The 26,985-nt window shown below is 38.0% G+C and overlaps 1 protein-coding gene and 1 pseudogene across 3 annotated transcripts in view; one reads left to right on the top strand and one right to left on the bottom strand.

The window, feature by feature from the left end:
• Positions 1 to 106: 106 nt before the first annotated feature.
• Positions 107 to 624, bottom strand: LOC103270827 (annotated as a pseudogene).
• A 2,556-nt stretch (positions 625 to 3,180) lies between these two features.
• Positions 3,181 to 26,985, top strand: part of PTBP3 (polypyrimidine tract binding protein 3) — a 73,639-nt gene continuing 49,834 nt past the window's right edge. Inside the window, exons 1-2 of one of the 3 annotated variants that reach the window (XM_008068332.2) lie at positions 3,181 to 3,259; positions 21,400 to 21,569. In XM_008068332.2, the coding sequence (XP_008066523.1) occupies positions 3,235 to 3,259; positions 21,400 to 21,569 (195 nt within the window). In that variant the 5' untranslated portion in view covers positions 3,181 to 3,234. Of the gene's footprint in view, positions 3,269 to 21,399; positions 21,570 to 26,985 lie in introns of all 3 variants that reach the window. The other 2 variants (XM_021717709.1, XM_008068334.2) reach the window with 2 other exon arrangements.

Genomic DNA, 26,985 nt, shown 5'->3' with positions numbered 1-26,985 from the left:
CAGGGTGCAGCTGACAGAGAGGAGCACACAAGGGGTCATCATCCAGGCTCTCACCCGCTCCCCTTGCCCCTCCCAGAACCTGCACCTCCCCCCACCCCCAGGAGGGCTAGGGCCTGCACCCCTACTTTTTGGCAGGAAGGATGGGATACAACTCTGCTTCCTCCTCTTCGCTCTCCTCTTCCTCAGAATTATTGTTGCTTATGGTAACAATCTGGTGGTGCCTGGTAATCCACACAGGGCCGGAGCCCAACTTCGGGTGGAAGGTCACAGGTGGCTGGAGCTGGAAGTCATCGAGGCTGAGCATGGGCTGGCAGGACAACTTGAGGTTGGCCACAGGGACCTAAGTCTCCTGGTGGTCATGGTCCTGGGCTACAATTTCCACCATGTTACACTTGTCCTTGGCCCCCTTGGTGAGGCAGAGCATGGTCAACCACAGCACGTGCTCCCTGTGATCCTCCTCCTCTACCCTTAAGGTAAAGGACAAGGTGTGGCGGGAGTGCTCACAGCGGAAAAAGAAACTGTCCATGGTGACTGGGGCCTGCCCCACAGGCCCCCCCACCCACCCACACACATCCGGCTCTCCTGGCTCAGGAGCTCCAGGGAGGCCGCTGAGCAGGCAGCCATGCTGCAGGCCATGCCCAGGCCCCACCCAAATTAATTCTGAAAAAACATTTTAGGAATATTATTTTCCCTGTAATAGAGGATGATTTCCTCAAATATCTGCAAAGTAAGTCTGCTTATATCAACATGCACAAAATGGAATAATTCTGAGTCACTAAGCCACCGATTGGGGTTTACTGCATAAGGTGAAAACTGGAATGATGCTCATATGCTATACCTGTCTAACATTATAAGCTATGAAATTAATTATACTCTATTTTTGAATGCCTAAGAACTTTTCTAAAAATTGTGTAAAGGCACTATCAGATAATTTAGAGTTATGCAGATACAGTGTAACTTGCATAACCTTTTGTCTGAAGTCAAATTGTATATGTGTAAGAAATACTTGTTAGAAACATTTGATAATGTACAGAGTAGTATGTAGTGACACTATTCAGTGCGTTTTTGTATTTTTTGTTACATCTAACTTTTTATAAATATACTCAAAGAAACTTGGTAATAAAATGTATTTCCGTATCACCATAAAAAAAATTTTTCACCAAACTGAATGCAGCCTCTCACAGATAGCTGGTACACTGATTCCTAGAACACTTACCTAGTGGGGGAAGCCTGTACTACAAAGGGTCTGCCCTCCAAAAAATAATTCCGTTTTATCTTAGGTCCTCCTTCATGTGTCTAGGTGCTTGTAAGCTGGCAATAATTTGGGGATATACATAGGAGTAGAATATATAGCAATCCTAGGATATTCATATATTCAATTCTGCTAGGTTGGGTAAGTTGTATCAATTTACACTTCCACTAAATTGTACTTATTTAACACCCGCATAAGAGTTTCTGATGTTCCACCTTCTTACCAACACTTCATATTGTCAGGGTTTTTTTCTTTTTCTTTCTTTCTTTCTCTCTTTCTTTCTTTCTTTTTTTTTTTTTTTTTCCCTGAGAAAGCAGAATTTATTAAGAGGACTGAAAGGGACCCGAGGGGAGTTGTCCAGTATTGTCAGTCTTTTTAATGTGATAGTATTTTATTGTAGTTTTAGCTTGCTTTTTCCCTGATGACCAATAAGTTCAAGCATCTTCTTTTATGTTTATTGGACATCGTATTAGTCATTTATATGTGACTTATAAAAATATTTATTTCTTATTCCTCTGTAATGGTGGTGACTGTTATGGAGCTTTACTTGTTAATGCTGGGAATCAGCCTGAAAGAGCAAGCTCCTATTTGGGATATGCTCTTCTTATTTCAGAGGAAAAGAAAATAATGACAGAAATGATTGATATTTTTGAAACTTCTGCTTGGAATAACTGTAGTCACGTCCATCCATATTCCATAAGCCAAAGGATATCACAACAGTGTGCTAAGTGTTAATGGGGCAGGGAGTTATGCTCCTCCCACAGGAGGCATGACTAGTCACATGCCCATGAATGGGGGTGAATAATCCTTTCTCAGGGAAAGGAATGGGTGGGGTACACATATTCTGCAACAGTAATATAGTCTACAACTTGGTACTGCCATAAAAAAAATGGCCAAACTAAACAAATAGTAGCATTTGTAATAGGTTACAATTTAATAATCATTTAAATCTTAGAATTAAATCTTACGGCTACAACAAAAAGGCTTGTCTGACTTATCTTTTCACGTTGACAATTTAGATTTGGAATTTGATCAACACTTTCACCCAAAAAAGAGTAAATTACTTAAACGGTAGATGCTTAAGAAATAGTGCACATTAAAGATTACTTTGAGGATTAATAGATGAAAGATCACTGAGTATAACAATTTGGCCAATATGGAAATATATAGTGTCTTTGTGTTTTTACTTTTAAAAAATCATTGAAAAGTCAGGATTCTTAGGGAGAGCTATACAAATTATTTGCATGTAAATATGTGTATATGCCACACACAAAAAAATGTCAGAACACAACCCTTTAAGTATGGTTTGGTACTTCAGACATAAAATTTTGGAGGTCTAAGTTTGATCGAAAAGGGTTGCAAGATTATGCTCCCATATCTCCATATCTGTGGTGACAGTTTGTTCTTTGTTTGCTTGTTAGTTTGTTTTTGAGTTGAAGTTCTCTCTCTATTGCCCAGACTGGAGTGCAGTGGCACGCTCACGGCCACCCCAGCATCAACCTGCTGGTCTCTGGCGACCCTTCTACCTCAGCCTTCCAAGTAGCCGAATCTACAGGCGCATGCTACCACACCTGGCTAATTTTTTATTTATTGTACAGATGAAGTCTTGCCAAGTTGCCCTAGCTGGTCTCGAACTAGCAGGCTCAGGCAATCCACTTGCCTCGGCCTCCCAAAGTCCTGGGATTACAGGCTGAACCACTGAGTCCTACCTTTTTTTTTTTTTTTTTTTTTTTTAATAACTAATCATCGTGTGGATATGCAGTAATTTTTCCTTCCAACCTTAAGAGTTTCTGATTCTTGAACAGTTCTCCTTTAATGTCTTCATATAAGGATGAAGTAATATTATTATTAGCTTTTAATACTTTTAGTAATAAATATGGAGCATTTTCTACAGCATGTTTTATTAACTGAACATTTATTTTGCTTTTCAGCGGGGATCTGATGAGCTTCTTTCATCTGGCATCATTAACGGACCTTTTACCATGAACAATTCTACTCCTTCTACAGGTGTGTATGGTGAGTTTTTATTTTTTAATGTTTTCTTTCCATATAGCTTTAAAAGACTTTTTTCTTTTTCAGTTTATAAACATGTTGAAGTACCAGTGTTTCTAACAAAAGCTAAAATTTGTCACAGTAAAGTACTATATACTGTTACAGAGATGAAGTCACTAGTTTTAGCAAGTTTTAAGGAAATTCATTTGTATCTAATTTGATGGTTCTTTTTTTGATATTCTTCATATTACACAGTTATGATAAAAGTACTATCAGTAACTTGGTGATCCAGAACTATTTTGAGTAAAAGAACTAGATTTAAAGCTTGTGTTGAATGATGATAGACTTAGAAAAGATGTATTAAAACTATATCATATAATTTTTAAAAATAGAAATATATTTCATATACTATAACATACCACATGATTTTAAAATAAATGTTCTTGAAATTTGGTGACTGTAAAATGAATTGGAGGAGTGCAATACTGGAAGGAGAGTAAACAGTTAAGAGACTATCACTGTGATCCTCGTAAGAGATGGTAACTTTAACTTGCACTATGGCTGTGGTAATGTGATAGAGAGAATTTGAGAACTTACAGGAGGTGAAATTAATAATTGGTGTTTTTTTGTTGTTGTTGTTTTTTTTGAATCAGAGTCTCACTCTGTCACCCAGGCTGGAGTCCAGTGGCATTCTCACAGCCACCTCAACCTGTTGGGTTCAGGTGATCCTTCCGCCTCAGCCTTCCAGGTAGCTGGAGCCACAGGTGCATGTCACCATACCTGGCTAATTTTTAAATTTATCGTAGAGATGAGGTCTTGCCAAGTTGCCCAGGCTGGTGTTGAACCCTTGGACTCTGACAATCCTCTTGCCTCGTCCTCCCAAAGTGCTGGGATTACAGGTGTGAGCCACTGTGTCCGATCAGTAACTAGTGATTAATTTAATGTTTGAATGAGGAATTTCATCAGTGATTTCCAGGTTTTGAACTTGGACTTGGATAATTGGATAGATGAATGGTAGTGCCATTTATTTCTATTAGAGAATTTAGGAAGAACAGAGTTGGACACAGCAGATTCAGATTTGCATAAAGTTTGAGGTTCCTATGGAACATCAGAATGGAAATGTCAGATGGGCACTGGATCCCTAGTCTCAACATAATGAAATAAATTTAATAGTCACTATCATACACAGTTAACAGTTGAAGCCATGTGAATGGAAAATTTTAAAGAATGTGTGATTTTAATTTAAACATTTTTGTACTTATAGGAAGTTGTAGGGTGAATGTACTTCCCTTTCTAGGCCATGAGCTTACATAGTGTTTGGGACCATGAGGATGTAGGTGTTTGGGAGGGTGAATGGCCTCTATGTGCGTATTCTGTAAGAGAAGTGGACCAGGTTTTTAGATAATAGTAAAACACCAGGTGGAAGACTTCAAACAAATCACTATTGCACAACATGTATCAATGAACCTGCAGTGCATGTCAGTGACTATTTCACGTTACCACATGTTAAAAAAGTAAAAGATAAAGTTTTGATTTTTTTGTCATAAATAAGTTCCTCAATGTCCAAAATTCCATTAATAAGCCAAATATCATCACAATAAAATAATAGATTCCAAAGCTATGCTATTTAATATTAAGTGATTCATTTTTCACTATTTCATTTTTTAAAAGTGCAGTCAAGTTGTTGGTAGGTGATCCACGAGATGTCTCTGAGTGAAAAGGGTTAAAATTAGTTTCTAGACTTGTTCATCCCACATATCTGCTATGTCATATCTTTTGATAATCTTTTACCTGGTGTTTTACTATTCGAGCAGACAGTGCGGTCTCATTTTCTTCTTCCCCCATTAATAATAGGTAATTTATTGCTTAATCTGTTGTTCCAAGATAATGAGGAAGGATACACTCGTGATTCCTGAAAACCGCTTCTCATCTGATTGATCGTATCTCAGCATATATTTCATCTCATTATTTGCTTTTTCATGCAATTTGAATGGAAAACTTCAAGGAAACATACATTTTTGAAAAATTTGGGTTTGCATAAGTTTGTCCTGTATAATCACCAGCAATCTCTTTATGTCCCTGAGGGGTCATCTGAATGGTTTGCTAGATTTATGATGTACCCTCTGAGGGGGCATCTCAGTTCAAAGGGTCAAAAATTGGATCTATTCAGTTCATTCTGGCTTATTTCAGTGTAACAATTAACAATAATTTTTTTTTAATGAAGATGTTAAACAGTACAGAACATTCTACAATTGGAATAATTTGACCAAAGTGTGACTGTCTCAGTCAGCCTAGGACAGGGATATCCATCTGTGGCCTATTAGGAACCAGGCTGCACAGCAGGAGGTAAACATCAGGCAAGCCAGCGAAGTTTCATCTGTATTTACAGCCCCTCCTCATCACTCACACCTGAGCTCCATCTTCTCTCAGATCAGTGGCGGCATTGGATTCTCATCGAGTGTGAACCTTATTGTAAACTGCACATGGAAGTTATCTTGGTTGCGTGCTCCTTAGGAGAATCTAATTCCTGGTGATCTGAGGTGGAACGAAGGTGGTGATGCTAGCGATGGGAAGCAGCTGCAAATACAGATTAACAATAGCAGTGAGATTTGACTACGCATCTTCCCACCACTCCCCATGGAAAAGTTGTCTTCCACAAAACTGGTCTCTGATGCTAAAAAGGTTGGGCACTGCTGGCCTAGGGCATATGGTCATTCTATTTAGGTTTTTTTGTTTTGTTTTTTGCTTTTTTGAGTACGAGACTCACTTTGTCAAACAGGCTGAAATGCAGTGGCATGCTTACAGCCACTGCCCTTCAGCTTGCTGGACTCAGGCAATCCTTCTGCCTCAGCCTTCCAAGTAGCTGGAACTACAGGCATGTGCCACCATGCCCTGCTAATTTTTTGATTTATTATGGAGATGAGGTCTCGTCAAGTTGCCTGGGCTGGTCTTGAACCCCTGAGTTCAGGTAATCCTCTCGCCTTCACCTTCCAAAGTGCTGGCATTACAGGCATGAGCCAGTATGCCCAACTTGCTTTTCCTTTTAAATTTATTCTTAAGAATTAATGGCAGAGACTGTTTGCTGTGTGCCCCAATACTATTCTTTCCATTTTCGTCCGTAGCAGAACTATAAGTTTTATATGGGCACATTGCCACCCAGATTAAACTACCTACTTTTCTAGCCTTCCTTAGCTAGATGATGTTATATGATTAAATCCTGGTAGATGAGATACAAGCAGAAGTATTGTATGGGATTTTTGGAATATCTCTGCATGGGTACGCTGTTTTCGTGCTTTAAAATAAATCCTAATATCTGTGGCACTTCCATCTTAGATGATAAGGGTAAAGGCAGCACCCTAACAGGGAGACATGTAGAGCCTGATAACTTTATATGTCATCATACCACGTCTGGAAGTCTTACATTTAGACTTTTTACATGAGCAAGAAATTAACTTCTTAAGCAACTGTTATTTTATATATCTACAGGTAGCTAAACTAAGTTTTTGTTGCTGTTATGAGCAGAAATTTTTTTTCCCTATTTACATTTGTTATGGATTTGTTAATATAGTACTACTAGTATAGAGAACAGATACTGGTTTTTTATTATTTTGTGTATAAATACTTTACCAAAATGTCTTAGCTATTATCCTTTTGGATTTTGTAGTTACTCAATGATGTGCCTTCAGATAAAGATAATTTCAAGTATATAAATATATGGATTATTTTTATCAACCTGTTAAGTGTTCATTGGAACCTTCCTGTATAAGTTGAAGAAGAGTGGCAATAGTGACTATCTCTATCTTGTTTGTAATTTTGATAGAGGTGGCTTTATTATTTAATGTTTATTCTGATATTTGCTGTTACGTTTTGGTAATAATTCTTTATTGTAATTTATTTATTTCTTTTTTTTAGTTGGGAGTCTCACTTTGTTGCTTAGGCTAGAGTACAGTGGCATGCTCATAGCTACCGCAACCTCGACCTGCTAAGCTCAGGTGATCCTTCCACCTCAGCTGGAACCACAGGCATGTGTCACCATGCCTGGCTATTTTTTGTTTTTTTAATTTGTTCTTGCCATATTGCCCAGGCTGGTCTCTAACCCCTGAGCTCAGGCAGTTCTCTTGCCTCAGCCTCCCAAAGTGCTGAGATTACAGGCATGAGCCACCACACCTGGCTTCTTCATTATACTTTAATCATTTCCTTTCTTTTCTGTTTTACTTAGTTTTTTGTGTTGTTGTTTTTTTTTTAACCAATGGCTATACAATCTTTTGTGTTTTGTTAATTGTGATATTTGGTCTTCGTTAATTTGCTGATTTAGGGAAATATTTTATGATTTCCTGATCTTGACCCATTCTTGCATGCCTGGAATGAACTAGCTTGCTCCTGGATCATTATTTTGATATGCTGCATTAATTCAGGTATAGGTTAGATTGCTATAATAGAGCAATAAATACGGATCAAAAAATGCAGACTTAAGTTTATTTCTAAGTTCTTATGAAGTCTGTGTAAGTAGTTAGGGGCTAATTTGATTTCTTGATTGTGCTGAGGACCAGACTTTATCTATTTTGTTCTTTTTTCATCCTCAATATATGACTGCCTTCTCAAGATCTAAAATAGAACTCTCTTTCCATCATTTTCATTGGAAGGGTAACAGGGAAAGTTGAGGGTGGACTTTATCATTCATCTTGGGCAATAATGAGAAGTACGCGAAGGGCAACAGAGATGAGAGATGGAGGCTGAGTCCCATATAGGAATAAGACCTAAAAACTGTACTTTCCCCCCCTCCTTCCTTCCTGTTAGCTACAACTTAATCACATTGACACACACAGCTTCGAGAAGAGAAGAAGGGTCTAGGAAATTGGTCTTTATTCTGGTGTGCCTGTCCAGTCATAACTCAGGGAGTTCTATTATTTTAAAAGGGAAGGAGAGTAGAGATACTAGAAAGGACACTAACAGCCTTAATCACAAATACATTCAAAACACTACATACTATATTGTATTTGGGTTATGTTTGTTTAGAATTTTTGCAACTATATTAATCAACTTTCTTTTTGTACTCTAATTAGATTTTAGTATTAATATTATCATAGCATCATAAAATACCATGTAATCAGCATCCAGGTCAACAAATAGACTAATACTAATACTCCCAGGAGTTCCCCCCTTCTTTCCCTTTTCTTTTTCTTTTCTTTAATTCTTTTTGGGTTGTAGTCTCTGTCACTGAGACTGGAATGCAGTGGCACACACACAGCCACTGCAGCCTTGACCTGATGGGCTCAGGCGATCCTTCTCTGCCTCAGCTCTCCAAATAGCTGGAACCACAGGCACATACCACCATGCCCAGCTAATTTTTTTATTTATTGTAGAGATAAGGTCTTACCAAGTTGTCCAGGCTGGTCTTGAAGCCCTGGACTAAGGCAATCCTCTCACCTCTGCCTCCAAAAGTGCTGAGATTACAGGCACTAGCCACTGTGCCTGGCCCTTCTTTCCCTTTCTATTCATTTCCTGCTTCCAACTGTATTCATTAGCCTGACATGTAACATCATAGGTTAGTGTGTTTTTAAACTTTAGGTAAATGAGCCAATAAATACAGTATATATTGTGTCAGCTTCTTTTGTTCAACATTATGCTTGTGAGATTAATACATGTGGTATATTGCCCCTTTTATCCATTCTTTCTTATTTCTGAACAGTATTTTATTGTATTGATGGACATTTGAATTATTTTCACTATATAGTGTTACTGTGAATTTTGTGTGTGTGTTTGTGCTTCCTTGCACACATGTGTGCTCTCTCTCTTCTTTCCCCTCATTGTGATTAAAAACAAAATAAAACAAAACATAGAATTAGCCTGGTCAACATAGTGAGATCTCATCTCTACAATTTAAAAATTAGCTGGGCATGGTGGCAAGTGCCTGTAGCCCCCAGCTGCTTGGGAGTCTAAGGCAGGAGTATTGCTTGAGCCCAGCAGTTCAAGGCTGCAGTGAACTATAATTTTGCCAAGCTGCACTTCAGCCTGGGAGACAGAGTGAGATCTTGTCTCAGAAAAAAAGCAGGCCGGGCACAGTGGTTCACTTTTGTAATTCCAGCACTTTGGGAGACTGAGGTGAGAGGATTGCTTGACTCCAACAGTTTGAGATCAGCCTAGATAAAATAGCGAGACCTTGTTGCTACAAAAAAAAAAAAAATATCTGAGTGTGGTGGGGCATGCCTGTAGTACCAGCTACTTAGGAAACTGCGGCAAAACCTGGAAGTTGAGACTCAGGCAAGCCGTGATCGTGCCACCTCTACTGCAGGCTGTGTAATAGAGTGAGACCGTGACTCAAAACAACAACAATAACACAAAATTTGCCATCTTGAACATTTTTAGGTGTACAGTTTACTAATGTTAACTATGTGCCCATTGTTGTGCAGCACATCTCTGGAACTTTTTTATCTTACAAAACAGAAACTGTGTATCCATTGAGCAACTCTTCTTTTTCTCTGCCAGCCCCTAATAACTGCCATTCTATTTTCTGTTTCCAAGAGTCTGGCTATTTTAGAAACCTCATATAAGTGGAATTATGCAGCATTTTTCTTTTCTTTCTTTCAAAATTTTTTTTCATTTTTAAAAGATTTGTATAAATGTATGGGGTACAAGTACAATTTTGTTATATGCATAGTTTGCATAATGGTGCAAGTCAGGGTTTTTAGGATATACATTGCACCCATTAAGTAATATCTCATCATCCATCCTCCTCCTACCTCTTTACCCTTCCTCCATTTTCTGTTATTCTTCATGTTGTGTCCATGTGTATACATGGTTGAGCTTCTATTTATAAGTGAGAACATCCTGCAGTATTTTTCTTTTTGTGAGTGGCTTGTTTCACTTAGCATAGTGTCCTTAAGAGTGATTCATAGCCGGGCTTGGTGGCTCAGCCTGTAATTCCACGCCTTTGGGAGGCTGAGGTGAGCGGATTGCCTGAGCCCCCGCGGGTTCGAGACCCGCCTGGGCAGGCGAGACCTCATCTCTACAATAAATCAAAAAATTAGCCGGGTGTGGTAGCACGCCTCTCATTCCGGCTCCTCGCAAGGCTGAGGCGTAAGGATCGCCGGAGCCCAGCAGGTCGAGGCTGCAGTGGCTGGGAGCGGCCACTGCACTCCAGTCTGGGCGACAGAGTGAGACTCCAACTCAAAAATAAATAAATAAATAAATAAAAATTTAAAAAATTTTTTTAAAAAAGAGTGATTCATGTTGTAGCATGTGACAAGATGTAGCATATGACAAGATTTCCCTTTTTTAAGGCTTAATAATTCCATTGTGTGGAGTGTGTGTGTGTGTGTGTGTGTGTGTATAAAATGTAAATATATATTTCTACCTCTTAGCTATGGTGAATAATGCTGCAGTGAACATGGTGTACAGATATCTCTTGAGTTCTTATTTTCAGTTCTTTTGGTTCTTTCCTAGAAATGGGATTGCTGGATCATATGGTAGGTTCTGTTTTTTATTTTTATTTTTTTATTTTTGAGTTATAGTCTTATTCTGTCGCCCAGGCTGGAGTGCAGTGGCACACTCATGGCCGCTGCAACCTTGACCTGCTGGGCTCAGGTAATCCTTCCACTTCTGCCTTTCAAGTATCTGGAACTACAGGCACATGCCACCATGCCCGACTGATTTTTTGATTTATTGTAGAGATGAGGTCTCACCATGTTGCTCAGGCTGGTCTCGAACCCCTGGGCTCAGGCAGTCCTCTCACTTCCACCTCCCCAAGTGCTGGGATTATAGGCATGAGCCACCACGCCCAGCTACTAGTTACTATGGAGGAGGAACATTTGGTACTTTTCTTTACCAAAATATTTATAAACTGTTAATATGCCCTTTTGCTTTGTAAATAGCTAGGTTTTTTTTTTAAGTCTTCTTGAATTTCTTATCAAATCAGGCTTTGTCTCTTTTATTGTTGGAGCTCCATGTAACAAGAAGGGGAAGGAAAAAAAAGAACATACCTCCCTCTTTGTAAAGACACTTATGGGAAAAAGCGGCACATATTTTGGTTTACATCCTATTTACTTAGTCACACAGCCACTCTTAGCTGCTTAGGAGGCTAAGAATGTAATCATTTTTCTGCTAGGCTTGTGATTAGCTAAAAATTGATGGTTCTATGGCGAAAACAAATCTTGAAGACAAATTTGCATTCTCTTCCACTGGTATGACTGACTATGGTACCATAATAAGCACTAGTTTCTCTGAACAGTTAATTTGAGTACTTGGGTTTTGATTTTAAGAAATGTACTGAATTGCTTTAAATAAAACCATATGAAGAAATGTGAACACTAATCTCCAAACTTGATGAATAATTTTTAAATTGTCAAATAAGTAATACCTTAAATCAGCTCTGAGAATTAATAAGTAAATCCACCTGCAGGCCTGGTGCTCACCCATGTAAATTTGATGATTTAAATTTTGTAATTTGTAGTTTAAAAACGAATTGTAGACCAGGTGCGGTGGCTTATGCCTGTAATCCCAGGACTTTGGGAGGCCAAAGCAGGAGGTTTGCTTGAGCCCAAGTGTTCGAGATCAGCATGGGCAACATAGCAAGACTTAGTTTCTACAAAAATTTAAAAATTAGCAAAGTGTGGTGGTATGTTCTGTAATCCCTCAGCTACTTGGGATGCTGATGAAGATGTATTACCTGAGCCCAGGAGGTAGAGGCTGCAGTGAGCCATGATCATGCCACTGCACTCCAACCTGAGCAACAGAGTAGACTCCGACTCTAAAAAATAAAAAAAGACATATAAACTTCTATTTTCAACCATGATAGAGTAACGGGGACTGGACTTCAGTTGTTTTTGGGCAGTAGACAAGTACAACAGGATTGTGCTCTCAGGGAGAAGGGGTTTCCCTATGAGGTAAACACTGTAATCACCCTGGTTTTCTAGTCTGTATAAGGGGAAAGTGAGGGATCCAAGAAAACATGACGCAGTTGCTGAATTGAAGAGTCAGAAATCAAAGTTTGACAAGTCAACCAGAAGGTATGAGGGTAGAGTATGGGAAAGAAGGACCTTTGTAGAAAACATTCTCCAGAAATCTGCCTTTGAATCTATCGCTGAATATTATTAAACCACACATGCATAGGATGAAACTCTTTAAGGTCGGGCAAAAAACAACCAGGGAGATGTAAGATGAACTTCTCAGGATTTATACAAGCCTGGGAGATGTTTGAGTGATAGCCAAACTAGTATAGAAGGTCTTGTTGAATACTTGAAGCATGTTTAGGGATACGTGATGCCAGAGGAGACATGATTTACCAGTGGGACTAAACTAGCTCCAGCATAAAGCCAAATTTAAACCCACCCGAACAAAACTTAAAAACAAGCTTAAAAATGGTGTAACTGGCCAGGCTCGGTGGCTCAGCCCATAATTCCGCACCTTGGGAGGCTGAGGTGAGTGGATTGCCTGAGCCCGCGGGTTCCAGACCTGCTTAGGCAACTTGGTGAACCCTCATCTCTACAACAAATCAAAAGATTAGCCAGGTGTGGTAGTGCAGGCCTGTAGTTCCAGCTACTTGGAAGGTTGAGACGGAAGGATCGCCAGAGCCCAGCAGGTCGAGGCTGTAGTGGCCGGGAGCGGCCACTGCACTCCAGTTTGGGCAACAGAGTGAGACTCCAACTCAAAAATAAATAAAATAAAATAAAATGGTCTGAAAGTAATTTACCTTTTTCTAAAAACAAAGAATAGCATTTTAAAGAAATATAACAAATTCTAGTGTTCACAATGCCGAGCATCCAGTCAAAAATCACCAAACGTGGCCAGTCTCGGTGGCTCAGCCTGTAATCCCAGCACTTTGGGAGGCCGAGGTGAGTGGATTGCCTGAGCCCATGAGTTCGAGACCCGCCTGGGCACCTTGACGAGACCTCATCTCTGCAACAAATCAAAAATTAGCCGGGTGTGGTAGTGCGCGCCTGTAGTTCCAGCTACTTGGAAGGCTGAGGCGGAAGGAGCACCGGAGCCCAGCAGATCGAGGCTGCAGTGGCCAGGAGGCGGCCACTGCACTCCAGTCTGAGTGACAGAGTGAGACTCCAACTCAAAAAAAAAAAAACACCAAACGTGGAATGAACCACAAAAACATGTGACCTACAATCAGGAGAAAAATCAGGCAGAAAATTGTAGAGATGATGGAATTAACCAACTATGCACTTTAAAAGTTATTAAAAGTCTGTCCAAGCATTTAAAGGAAAATATGAGGTAAGAAGTAAATAAATTAAAGATAAAAATGAAATGGAACTTCTAGAGATAAAATATGTGAAAAAATATATGAATGGCATTCACAGCAAATTATAGTCTATAGAAGAAAACATCAGTTAATTTGAAAACTGCAAAAGAAACTAAAGCACAGAGACATTTCTGAAAAAGAACAGAGTCTTGGTTACTTCTGGGACAAAATCAAGCATTCTAAGCATATATAACTGAAGTCTCCCAAAAAAGAAGGGGAGCAGAAATAAATCTGAAGAAATAATGACCAGAAATCTTCCAAATATGATGGAAACCATATACCTACATAACAAGAAGTTTAATGAACCGTAAGCAAAATAAATACAATGAAAACCACACCAAGAATCATGTAATCAAATTGCTGAAAACCAGGAATGCAGAGCAAATCTTAAAATTAGCCAGAGGGAAAAAGTCACATTTTATTCAAAGGAATAAAGATAAGAATGACAAGAGAGATTTCTTTTTTTTTCTTTGAGTTGGAGTCTCACTCTTATCACCTGGACTGGAATGCAGTGGTACGTTCACAGCCACTGCAACCTCCACCTGCTGGGCTTAGGTGATCTTTCCTCCTCAGCCTTCCAAGTAGCTGGAACTACAGATACACGCCATCACATCCAGCTAGTTTTTGTGATTTATTGTAGAGATGAGAGCTTACCAAGTTGCCCAGGCTGGTCTTGAACCCCCAGACTCAGGCAATCCTCTCGCCTCAGCCTCCCAAAGTGCTGGGATTACAGACTGAGCCACCGCACCCAGCCAACAAGAGAGATTTCTTACATGACACTATGCAAGTTAGAAGACACTGAGACATCTCTACATCTTTGAAGTGCTAGGAAAAAAATGTCAAACTGGAATTCTATACGGAATTTTAAAAAGAAGTCAGAATAAAATCTTCTTTTAGGCACAAGAGCTCAGAACATTTGTTAGTGGCAGACTTCAGTTGTACTAAATAGTAAAAGAAATCCTTCAAGCTTGAAGAATATCATACAAGGTGGTAACTTGCATCTTTTTTTTTTTTTTTTTAATTGAAGTCTCACTGACATCCAGACTGGAGTGCAGAGACACATATCCTTCCACCTCAGCTCCAAGTAGCTAGAACTGTAGGGGTTCACCACCCCATGCCCAACTAATTTTTTTATTTTATTGTAGAGATGAGGTCTTGCCAAGTTGCCCAGGCTGAGCTTGAACACTGGACTCAGGCACTCCTCTTATCTTGGCCTCTCAAAGTGCTAGGATTATAGGCGTGAGCCACCTTGCCTGGCTGCATCTATCTTTACAAAGTGATAAATATGTGGATATAGAACTTTTTTCCCTCTTACTTTTTTTTGTTAAAAGATCATTGACTAAGGCAAGATATTATTAATTTTTTTTTGTAGGCTATGGCATATGGAAGAAGTGGAATATAAAATAATACTACAGAGGGTAGGCTGAGGGAAAGAGACTTATACTTTGGTTGGTTCTAACATTAAACATATGTGTTTTAATATTATTTGAAGGTAGTCTACAACAAATTAAATGTGCATATTGTTAACCCCAGCACAGTCACTTTTTTAAAAAGTACAACCGGATAGCATATAATGTAAATAAGATGGTGCTGGCTATGGTGGCTCATACCTGTAATCCCAGTGCTTTGGGAGGCTAAGGCTGAAGGATTGCTTGAGTTCAGGAGTTTGAGACCATCTTGGGTGACATGGCGAGACTGGGTCTCTACAAAAAATTTTTTAAAAAATTAGCTGGGTGGTGTGATGGCATACTCTTGTAGTTTTAGCTACTCAGGAGGTTAACGTGGGTAAATCATTTGAGCCCAGGATTTAAGGTTACAATGAGCTGTGATCGTGCCACTGCACTCCAGCCTGGATGACAGAGTGAGTCCCTGTCTCATGATCAATTAAACAAAAATAAATAAAATGGAATTAAGATCCAGAAGAAATCAGGAAACAAAGGAGAAAAAGACAAAAAATGGGACAAAGAAAAAACAAATAAGATGGTGGACTTAGACTCCATCACATCAATAATTATATGAAGTTGAAATGCAATAAAAATTTCAGTTGAAAGGCAGAGATTGTTGGATAAAAGAAAGACTCAGTTTTTTGATGCATATAAGATACACTCGTATTAAAAGTGAAAGATTGGGGAAAGACTTATGTGTCTGGTCTGTGTCTGCGTATGCAAACACTAATCATGAAAAAGCTAGAGTAGCTATACTAATATCAGAAAACACAAACTTTGGGGGAAAAAGAATATTACCAGGTATAATGAGAATATTACCAGGTACTTTTCATAGTGATAAAGAGATAAATTTATCAAGAAGTCATAATCTAAATATGTATATTTTCATTTAATTATAGAGCTTCAAAATATGTTAGGTAAAAACTCGTGGAGCTGAACAGAGAAATAGATATGTCTATAATTATAGGTGGAGATATTACTTCTTTCTCAGTAATTGGTAATACAGTAGACAAAATCAGTAAGGGTACAGAACAGGGGTGGGTAAATTCTGGTCTCTGGACCAAATCCATCTGTTGCCTATTTTTTTATTTTCCCTGAGCCAAGAGTGATTTTTAAATTTTAAAGTGGAAGAAAAAGTAATATTTTATGATATATTAAGTTTGTATTAAGTTTAAATTTCAGTGTCTGTACATAAAATTTTATTTGAACACAGTCTGTTCATTTTCAGCTGCTTTCATGCTATAACTGCAGAGTTGAGTAGTTATAACAGAGATGGGCCACAATGTCTAAAATATTTATGGGACCCTTCAAGAAAAAGTTGTTAGATCTCTATGGAAATTTTCAGCCAGCTTAATCTACGTGACAGTATAGTATAATCTTCCCAACACTGGCATAATACACATTATTTTCAAGTTCATATGAAATAGTCACGAAGATAGACTGTCTATATGCCGGGTCCTAAAACAAGTCTCATAGGATTAAAATTATGTAGGATAAGTTCTCTGAATTCATTAGAATTATATTAGAAATCAAGAAAGCAAGAACCTCAAGTGTTTGGCAGGAAACCCAAATATTTAGGAGAAGAACAATGCTTAACCCATGGATCAAAGAAGTTATCACAGCCGGGCTCAGTGGCTCAGCCTGTAATCCTGTGCCTTTGGGAGGCTGAGGTGAGTGAATTGCCTGAGCCCGCGGGTTCAAGACCTGCCTGGGCAACTTGGCGAGACCTCATCTCTACAATAAATCAAAAATCATCCGGGCGTGGTAGCGCGTGCCTGTAGTTCCAGCTTCTTGGAAGGCTGAGGCGGAAGGATCGCCAGAGCCCAACCGGTGAGGCTGCAGTGGCCGGGAGCAGCCACTGCACTCCTCCAGTCTGGACAACAGAATGAGACTCCAACTCAAAAACAAAAAAAGAAGTTATCACAAGGGATAGTAGAAAATATTTTGAACTGAAAAAACACTACTTATTAAAATTTGTAGGGTTCAGTGAGAGCAGTTCTTAGAAGAAAATTTATAGCTTTAAACATTTACATTAGAAAAGAAAAAATGCCTAAAGTGAATAATTTAAGTTTCCAGCTGTAGTTAGTATAAAAAGTGCAAGTCAATCCCAAGTAGATAGAAGAAAGGAAATGTTAAAGATGAGAGCCAAAGTCAGTGACAGGATCAAACAGAAAAATTATTGAAACCAATAGTTGTTTCTTTGAATTGGTCATTAAAATTAACCATAATACCTTTAGGTAGACAAAAAAGAGAAAAATTGCTGATCAAGAATGATTCTACAGACATTAAAAGAATATTGTTATGGACTGAATGTTTGTGTCCTCCCCAGAATGTTGAATCCCTGTCCCCCTCAGTGTAGTGGGATCTTTGGGAAATAATGTTTGGATAATATCATGAGGGTGGAGTCCTCATGACAATACTCTATGCCCTTTTAAGAAGAGATACCAGAGAGCTTGCTTGCATGCTGTCTTTCTTTGCTGTGTGAGATCATAGTGAAAAGGCAGCCAGTGAACAGGCAGCCATCTATAAGCCAGGGAGAAAGCCCTCACCAGAAACTCATCACACTGCCACCTTGTTCTTGGACTTTTAGCCTCCACAATTGTGAGAGAAAAAAGTTGTTTAAGCCACCCCGTCTGTGGTATTTTGTATGGTAGCCTGAGCAGACTAAGCAGATTAAATGAATATTATAAGCAATTTTATGCTAATAAAAAAATAAAAATAAATAAATTTGACAGTTTAGATGGAGTATACAGATTCCTTGAAGGATGTAAGTTACCACTGATGCAAAAGGAATAGAAAACACAAATAATCCAATATCTGCTTGGTTATTGGTTATTAAAAACTCCAGACCCAGATGACTTTATTGATGAATTCTATCAGACACGTAAGGAAGAATTACAGTAATACCAATTCTACAGATTTTTTCAGACTATAGAGGAGATAAGTACACTTTCTAGTTCATTTTAGAGGCCAGTATTATGCTATTTCAGGAAAAGAAAGCTACAAATTAATATCCCTTATGATTATGAACACAAAAATATTTAGCAAGATATTAAATTCATGGACTTTTCCTTTGGCAGCAGCATGAGAGCAGAGTAGAAGTTGCGGTGACAGGAGTCATGACAGAACAAGCATCTAGGGAGTTTCTTATGCTCTTTGACTGAACTATTGACTGAAAGGAGTGTAGCCAAAACTGTAACCAGAGGAGGCATTATGCTTCCAGAAAAATCTCAAGGAAAAGCATCACAGGCAATAGTAATAAAGAGTGGAGAGGCACCAAAGTAGGTCTAGATGACAAGAATTGTTACACACACACACACACACACACACCCACACACACACACACACCACACACACACACACACACACACACACACACACACACACACACACACACACACACACACACACACACACACACTGTTTTACTCTTTTGCCCAGGCTGGTCTCAAACACCTGGCCTCAAGCAATCCTCTCACCTTAGTCTCCTGAGTAGCTGCGACTACAGGTGTACTCTACTGTGCCCAATGACAAAGATTATTTCTTTTTCTTTCCTTTTTTGGGGGAATGGGGGTGAGGTCTTGCAAGCACTATTGCTTATTTAGAGATGGTAACATTCTTGGAAAGTATGTAGACTTAGAAATCACTGCCATTCATCTGCCCATTCCACTGAAGTTCTGAAATCTCTTATTGTGTGAATAATTTCTGTCTCATTTTTATTATAAACTAATAATATCTAAACTAAAACAAAACTTCAACTATACATAGACCATAAATACATGTATGAAGAATGAGAAAGGAGATCATACATATTATGACTGAGTGGATTTATTGAAAACAGGGTCATGGAAGCTGTTTGACTAAAGCACACAGAAAAATAGTGAGGAGACAGAGATTGGGTGATTCAATTCTTATTTTTATGTTAAGATTTTTGGAAACTGTAGTCTTTCCTTTCGTATATAAGATAATTCTTCAGACTTGTGTGTTTAGTGCATTTGAATTTCCTTGTTTCCTGTTGACTTAAATTACGACCATGCAATTGCTTACAATGACATATATTCTACATGTTCAGGTTATTTATCAAATCTTTAGATGTAATCTTTTTCTGGCCATCTAAATGAGTAGTTCTTAGATTTGCTATTAATTTGAAGGCAGTATCTTAATTTTGTCAAGTAAAGCCATCAAAAGCAAAAAATCACTATCACTTATCATTTTGATATCAAAAAATAGAAAGAACATAATTTCCAAGTAAAAGATTCCTTCTTAAGAAAAGCTAATCATATTATTGATCACCGTGTACTAGACTTTTGTACCAAGCATTTAAAATACATAAATATCCCTGTTATATTGATTTGTAAGAGACGAATCTCTGAAGCATAGTACTGTCAAGTAACTTAACTAGAACAGAATAGCTGATTTCATAACCCCTACTCTTAACATAATCCAGTTACTTTTATAATACAGAACAATTAACCTAAAATGGTGACTTAAAATTGCACAGTTCTTGCTAAAAGTTTGTATGTTAGGTCTTGATTTGATAGTGCAACACAAATAGGAGCTTAAATAACCTTTACACTTATAGTTTTGATATTTATGAGACTCAAATGAGACAATGTGAAAACAGTTTGAAAAATAGAAACTAAAGGATGTTTTAGGTATTTGGAAGCCTGTCAGGGTTTTAGACCAGGATAATGACATGGCACACTATTCTAGTTAGGTTGATAGGATACTGGATCCTAGGGGTGGAGAACAGAGGCAGTAAGACGAGAGGAAGGAAGAGCAGAAGGGAGACAACATCAAAGGTGAGGTTGGTGACCTTATTTTGAAGGAAAAAATCAATATTTCTTGGTGATTGATGAGATAGAGGAGGAGATGGAATCCTTTGCCTCCCAGATTAATTCATCCAATAAATATCTGAGTGTTAAGGCTGGGTGCAGTAGCTCACGCCTATAATCCCAGCACTTTGGAAGGTCGACATGGGAGGAATGCTTGAGCCCAGGAGTTTGGGACCAGCCTGGGCAACATAATGAGAACTTGTATCTACAAAAAATAAAAATTAAAAAATTAGCCAGATGTGGTGATGCACACCTCTAGTTCTAGCTACTCAAGAGGCTGAGGTGGGAGGATCACTTGAGCCCAAGAAGTTGAGGCTGTGGTGATCTGTGAGTGTTTATTATTTCCCATAATCTGCCCTGGGCATTTGCTATATAAAGGCACACAGACTTGTGTAGACCTCTAGGAACTGATAGTCTTTTGGGTCTGGGTAGAATACTGCCTACATTCATGAACATAGATAATTTGGGAATAACTGCTCGTTTGGGTATTGTCAACCTGTTTAGCTATAAATAAGTTGAGTTCTTTGCCACAGATATAGGTACCAAATATTACCATATTTTTTATTTGATCCTCATGAAATTTGTTTATTTAGGATCATAGACATTTGATTGTAATGTTTCAGTAGTGTTTAGAAAAATGATATTTTCAGGAGTTTGGAAAGATTGTATTTTTTTCTGAATATGGAATTTAGTGTTGGCAAATATGGAATTTATTTTAAACCATTGTAATGAAAGTTTTGGCTTTTAAATAATTTGCATTCAGTCTTATGGTTCTATTTTTGAAAGAATAACATTTCTGAATCTTTCATGTATAAAGTTGAGTATCTGTTATGAGCTTGTCAGTTCTAGTTATTGTCAGTGTTAAAACAATAGGATTTAAAGAAAATTTAACTGTGTGCTGAGATAATAGTTTATTTCACAGTAGTGGCTCTCAAACATTGCACTTAAGCAGAATCTCCTGGAAGGTTTTTTAAAGCAGGTTGCTGGGTCCCACCCCAGGAGCTTCTGCTTCAATAGGTCTGAGGTAAAGTTGAAAATTTGCATTTTCGACAAGGTGATGCTCATGTTAAGAATTACTGTTATAATAAGGAATAAGATTATCATAGGAAACCACAAGTTAGCTTCTAAAACATAGATTAATATAGACTGTAATACCCAAGAAATAAACTTAATTTTCCTAAACATAAAATTCAAATCTAAATCTCATTAGTATGTGATAAATATAAAATTTATACCATAGTCTTATCTAAAATGTATTGTTCTAATTATATTTATTTATTTAGCAGTTGAGTAAGAAAATACATTAAAGTCTTTAAAAATGGTCTCTATATAAGAAAAACTTGATTAGAAGTATTTGAAATACTGTAATTAATTTGCATTATTTGTACTTTTACTTGAAGATAAAAATCAGACTTCAATTTAAAAACCCATATTGAAAAACCATTAACCCTCTTTCATTGAAAGGTGGTTGATTTTGTTTTCCACTTTGTCCTTTTCCCTTCCCCCATCTGCCCCATGGGTCTTTGAATTTTAAACCTGAAACTCTTAGTGGATCAAATCTGTCAATATGATTAATGTAGTTTACCCAAATTAGTTTCAGTAACTTAAAAAAAATCTTATATTTTTTAGCTAATGGGAATGACAACAAGAAATTTAAAGGAGATAGACCTCCCTGTTCGCCTTCCCGTGTTCTCCATCTTCGCAAAATTCCATGTGATGTCACCGAAGCAGAGATCATATCATTAGGTCTACCATTTGGCAAAGTAACTAATCTTTTGATGTTGAAAGGAAAAAGCCAGGTATGTAATATTTAAAGATTAACACAGAGTGATTATCTCTGGGTATTAGTGTTAAAGATGATTTTATTTTCTTGAACTTTTCTGTGTTTTCTAAATTTTATTCTATGAACATAAATTAGTTTTATAAGTAGATTTTTAAAATATATATAACAGAAAGAAACAAGCAGAAATAATGACACAGAAAGCAGAATTTCTGTTTCTTTTATCTATTGACTTGTATTGTCTTTTTCTCCCTTAACCAGAAACATATTTTATATTCCTCTATATTTTATTTTAATTATTTTTTATTTATATTTTATATTATAGGATAGATTATAAAATATCTTAGGATTATCAGAAGACCCTGGTAGAGAGGTTATAAGTTATAACTCATTTGGAAATTGAAGAACAGTTAAGTTTTCTAAAATCTAGATTAAAATGTATATATTGTCAAAAAAAAAATTACAACGCTTTTTGTTTTTTGAGTAGGAGTCTCACTCTGTCACCCAGACTGGAGTGCAGTGGCATGCTCACAGCCACTGCAGCCTCGACCTTCTGGGCTCAGGTGATCCTTCTGCCTTACCCTTCCAAGTATCTGGAACTACAGGCGTGTGCCACTACTTGCGGCTAATTTTTTGATTTATTGTAGAGGCGAGGTCTTGCCAAGTTTCCCAGGCTGATCTCAAACCCCTAGACTCAGGCAATCCTCTCACCTCTGCCTCCCAGAGTACTGGGATTACAGGCGTTAGCCACCATGCCCAGCTACAACAAATTTAAAGATCATTTAATTGACTTTTATTTGTGATCCCAGAATTGAGTAACACCTCATTCTATAAAATAGAATGAGTGTTCCACTGGGCATGACAGAATAGTTGATTTTTGTAAAGTGGGAGTAAGTAAATAGAGCAATTAAAAAGTAGGATAGGCTTGGTGGCTCAACCTGTAATTCCAGCGAAAGGATCGCTGGAGCCCAGCAGGTCAACACTGGGGTGTCCGTGAGCGTCAACTGCATTCTAGCCTAGGCGATGGAGTTAGAGTCCAACTCAACCCTCCCCCCTAAAAAAACCAAGAAAAGTAAATAGGTTATCATCATGTTACTACAGTTTCCTTTCCGTGCAAAGGGGACTTATTCTGATATAGGTGGACCTGGCTCTTTCGGAATCTCCTATTTTTAAAACTGTTTTGTTTGGGGATTTACCTGCTTCACTTAATGTGAGTGACTCCATTTTGGTTTGGACTGGTCTTCTGGGGCCTAGTACAGGAGGCTAGTCCAAAATAATGGCCTCCCCTAAACTTTAACAGTATATTTAGTTATAGAATTAATATGTAACTTCTTTAATAATTTGAAAGAGATTAAGAGAGTCTCTTAGAAATTATAGGTTTTTCTTAAGATGATTAAGCAAACTTGTTTCTGTTATGACCATGACAAAAAAATTGATGCTTGTGTTGATTTGAATAATTGGCTGCTCTCTGTTTCAACTCAGACTCTACTGGGATGAATTCTTTAGTTCTTCTCAAGTTTTTGTTTGTCCTAAAATTTTCTAATACTAAACATTACTGTGAAGAAGAAAACACCAAATCTAGGCCCTGGAAGTTTTGTAGTACATTGTGATATGTCACTATGATTTTTTTACTTTTGGTAAATAATGTTTAAGAAACATATTTTAAATATGTTTATAAATTCATAAGCATTGAGCATGAAAGAGATTGGATGATGATGTCTGATTCAGTCCCCTATCTTCAGTAAAGGACTTAACTAACAACCCTACTTAATTCAGATGAGGTTACTAAGATCTGAAGAAGTTAAATAGCATGGCTTGGTATTCAGCTCTTACTGTATTTCCACATATATTTTATATCCATTGATCATAGTGCATATTTGTCACTTAGACTTTTATCTTAATACAGTTGCTACTATTGAGAATAGTATGATTTGCCTGGTTTGAACAGAATCAACATGGCCATGTCTAATGGCTAATTGCCTGTAAGCAGCAGCGGGCAATGTTACAATTTTCTTTGTCTCTACTATTGATTCTAGTTTTATTTTGTCTGCTAGGCTAGCTGTAACTGTTGTGTTAGTTGCTTGCCTTTTGATCATAAATTCTGTTTAGAAATTATCTCTTTAGTAATTTACTTCAGCAATAGTTCCTAGACCCACTTGTAAGTGATGCCTTTTTCAGAGTATTTGGAGGGTGGCATATTGGGGACAGAGTGGGGGTTATTTTCATCAGCTTTTTTCTGGGTAATAACTTTTGGATGTCTCTCCACCCCACATTATGAAAATTGAACCTTTTGACTAGATACTTTGAAAAAACATAAGTCTCTTATAGTATACTATCAGAAAAATACTTCCTGTGACAAGAATCATGTATTCCAGAGTGACTTTTAGAAATTGAGTTTGTTCTTAACATTTAGGAAGGAGTTTGCAGAAATATGCTCTCTCCCCATATACGGTGAATTCTGTTCGAGTAGTATATATGACTTATGTGTTGAAATATGATTTAAAACCAATTAGTTAGAAACTGTTAACCATAGCTGTTTTTCTTACCTTGACCATTTTTATCCTGTTGTCTTAGAAAAATTAGAAAAAGTATATTGCGGATATAGTTACATAGCGACCTTGAAGTGCATCATGGACATTTATACCTTTTAGATAGTATAGACTAGCTAAAATATAGTATAGTCTATCTGAAATAGTCTTGAAGCCTATTGCCCCTTTGAGATAGCTTAATTGTATTTCGTTTTAGAATCCTATTTGTTTATTGTGGGTTGATATGTGATATTTTATCCATTGTCACAGGGCAAACATCAGTGTTTCACAGAATATTGTCTGTTCAATTGGAGTATTTAGTTGGCTCATTTGTCACTTTGGGATGATACAGTTATACATCATGTTTAACATTTGTCCAATTAATATTGCTTTACTAGAGTTCATATGGGGACATATGACAAGTAAGGTAGCTATAAACAAAGAAATAGTTTGATTTATAGATATTTGCCATTTCTTGTGTTCAGTAAATTTTGCTGTTAATGCATATTTCATAAATAAATTGTAAATGTTTTATGCATAAAGCCAACATGAAGTGGCTGATATATGCTTGTTAATTAAATACTCTTTTGTATGCGCTTGTCCTTAGTCCTAGCTAGTTGGGAGGCTGAGGTGTGAGAATCACTTGAGCCCAGTAGTTACAGGCTGTAGCGTACTATGTAGTGTACTATCAGGTGTTCACAGTAAGTTCAGCATGAGTATGGTGATCTCCTGGGAGTGGGGAGCTACCAGGCTGCCTAGGAGGGGCAAACCAGCCCAGGTGAGAAATAGAGCAAGTCAAAACATCTGTGCAAATCAGTAGTGGGATTGTGCCTGTGAATAACCACATAGTGAGACCTTATCTCAAATGAATGAATGAATAAAATTATCTCTTGTAGTTAAAGACACAAAACAAAAAAACTAGATCGTCTAACTAGAAATTTGTATTGGTTTGGATTGGAATGGTTCCTGAATTTTAAATTTGAGATGTTGTTACAGGTAGTTCTGAGGTCTCAGAATGATTGATATATGTCTATATTTTATTTTCCTAACCAAGCATTAAGATAGGGTGTCAAAACCTACCACTTTAAAGTTCTCTAAATATCCTATTTCTGTAAGAAGAAGTCATATATTTATAAGATATATCAAGGAGCTTCTTCCTTTTCCGCTTTTCCTGTGTAATTCTTCAGATAGTAATATTAGTATAGTGATTACAGGCTATCAGAAGTCACTTGAATAATTCAAATCAATATTCACTCAATGTAGAAAGTTCTCCCCATTTCCATAATTTGAATAATTGATCCTTTGTACGTGCACGCACTAGAGTCTCACTCCGCCACCCAGGCTGGAGTGCAGTGGCACACTCATGGTCACCCCAGCATCAACCTGCTAGGCTCAGGCGACCCTTCTGCCTCTGCCTTCCAAGTAGCCGGAACTACAGGCACATGCTACCATGCCCAGCTACTTTTTTTTTTTTAATTGTAGAGGCAAGGTCTTACCAAGTTGCCTGGGCTGGGTCTCGAACCCGCAGGCTCAGGCAATCCACTCACCTCAGCCTCCCAAAGTGTTGGGATTACGGACTGAGCCACTGGACTCAGCCTAGTTTTTGATTTATTGTAGAGATGAGGTCTCACCAAGTTGCCCAGGCTGTTCTCAAACCCGTGGACTCAGGCAGTCCCCTCTCCTCGGCCTCCCAAAGTGTTGGGATTAACAAGCTTGAGCTACCATGCCCGGCCTGTACCTTATTTTTAAAAATATTCTTTTTGTTTGTTTGTATTTTATTTTGTTTTGTTTTTAGTTGGAGTCTTACTCTGTCGTCCAGGCTGGAGTGTAGTGATACGCTCATAGCCATTGCAGCCTCAACCTGCTGAACTTAGGCGATCCTTCTGCCTCAGCCTTCCAAGTAGCTGGAACTACAGGCATGCGCTACCTCCCCTAGCTAATTTTTTTATTTATTGTAGATGAAGTCTCACTAAGCTGCCCGGGCTGGTCTCAAACGTGCAGGCTTAAGCAGTTCACTCACCTTGGCCTCCCAAAGTGCTGGGATTATAGGCTGAGCCACTGAGCCGGGTTTAAAAATATTTTTTATTTTGAGGATTAAAAGCTATTTTATTTTCTAATACAAATTAAGTATCTCTAATGTAAAAACTGATCTACCTCCAAATCCAGAACTTTTTGAGCACCAACTTGATGCTCAAAAGAAATGCTCACTGGAGCATTTTGGATTTCATATTTTCAAATTAGAGATGCCCAACTGGTAAAAGTGTCTAAGGCAAATATTCTAAAATCTAAAACACTTCTGTTCCCAAGCATTTTGGATAGGGTATACTCAACCTGTACCTCCAAGTTATATGTGAAATGTGATATATACGTGTACAACTGTATTTTAAAGAAAGCATCAACACTTAAAAAGTAATCTAAGCCCTAGGAACACTAATTAAAGCCATGTGAGTCTGTGAGTTAGAGATAGGTGGTGGTAGTGGGTAATGTAAGGGAATAACTGACAGAAAAATTTCCACAGTGTTTTGGAGGCAGAGGGATAGAGGGTATGGAAAGGGAGAGCTCTTGGTACCTTCAGTTAATGCTGTTTGTCAGTGCTGCACACATGAGAAAACACACGCATTTTAGATTGGAATGTCAAATGCCTCTTTAAGGAATGCTCAAAAACATAACTCTTATGTTGAGAAATCTTTGGCTCGGTGGCTCAGCCTGTAATCCCGCGCCTTTGGGAGGCTGAGGTGAGTAGATTGCCTGAGCCCGAAGGTTCGAGACCTGCCTGGGCAACTTGGCGAGACCTCATCTCTGCAATAAATCAAAATGAGCCGGGTGTAGTAGCGCACACCTGTAGTTCTAGCTACTTGGAAGGCTGAGGCGGAAGGATCACCAGAGCCCAGCAGGTCGAGGCTGCGG

The sequence above is a fragment of the Carlito syrichta genome, unplaced genomic scaffold, assembly GCF_000164805.1.
Source record: "Carlito syrichta isolate Samal-C Ts95f unplaced genomic scaffold, Tarsius_syrichta-2.0.1 Scaffold310362, whole genome shotgun sequence".
Taxonomy (NCBI): domain Eukaryota; kingdom Metazoa; phylum Chordata; class Mammalia; order Primates; family Tarsiidae; genus Carlito; species Carlito syrichta.
The sequence above is the reverse complement of the archived record's forward strand: the minus strand, read 5'-3'. Positions and strand labels throughout refer to the sequence as shown.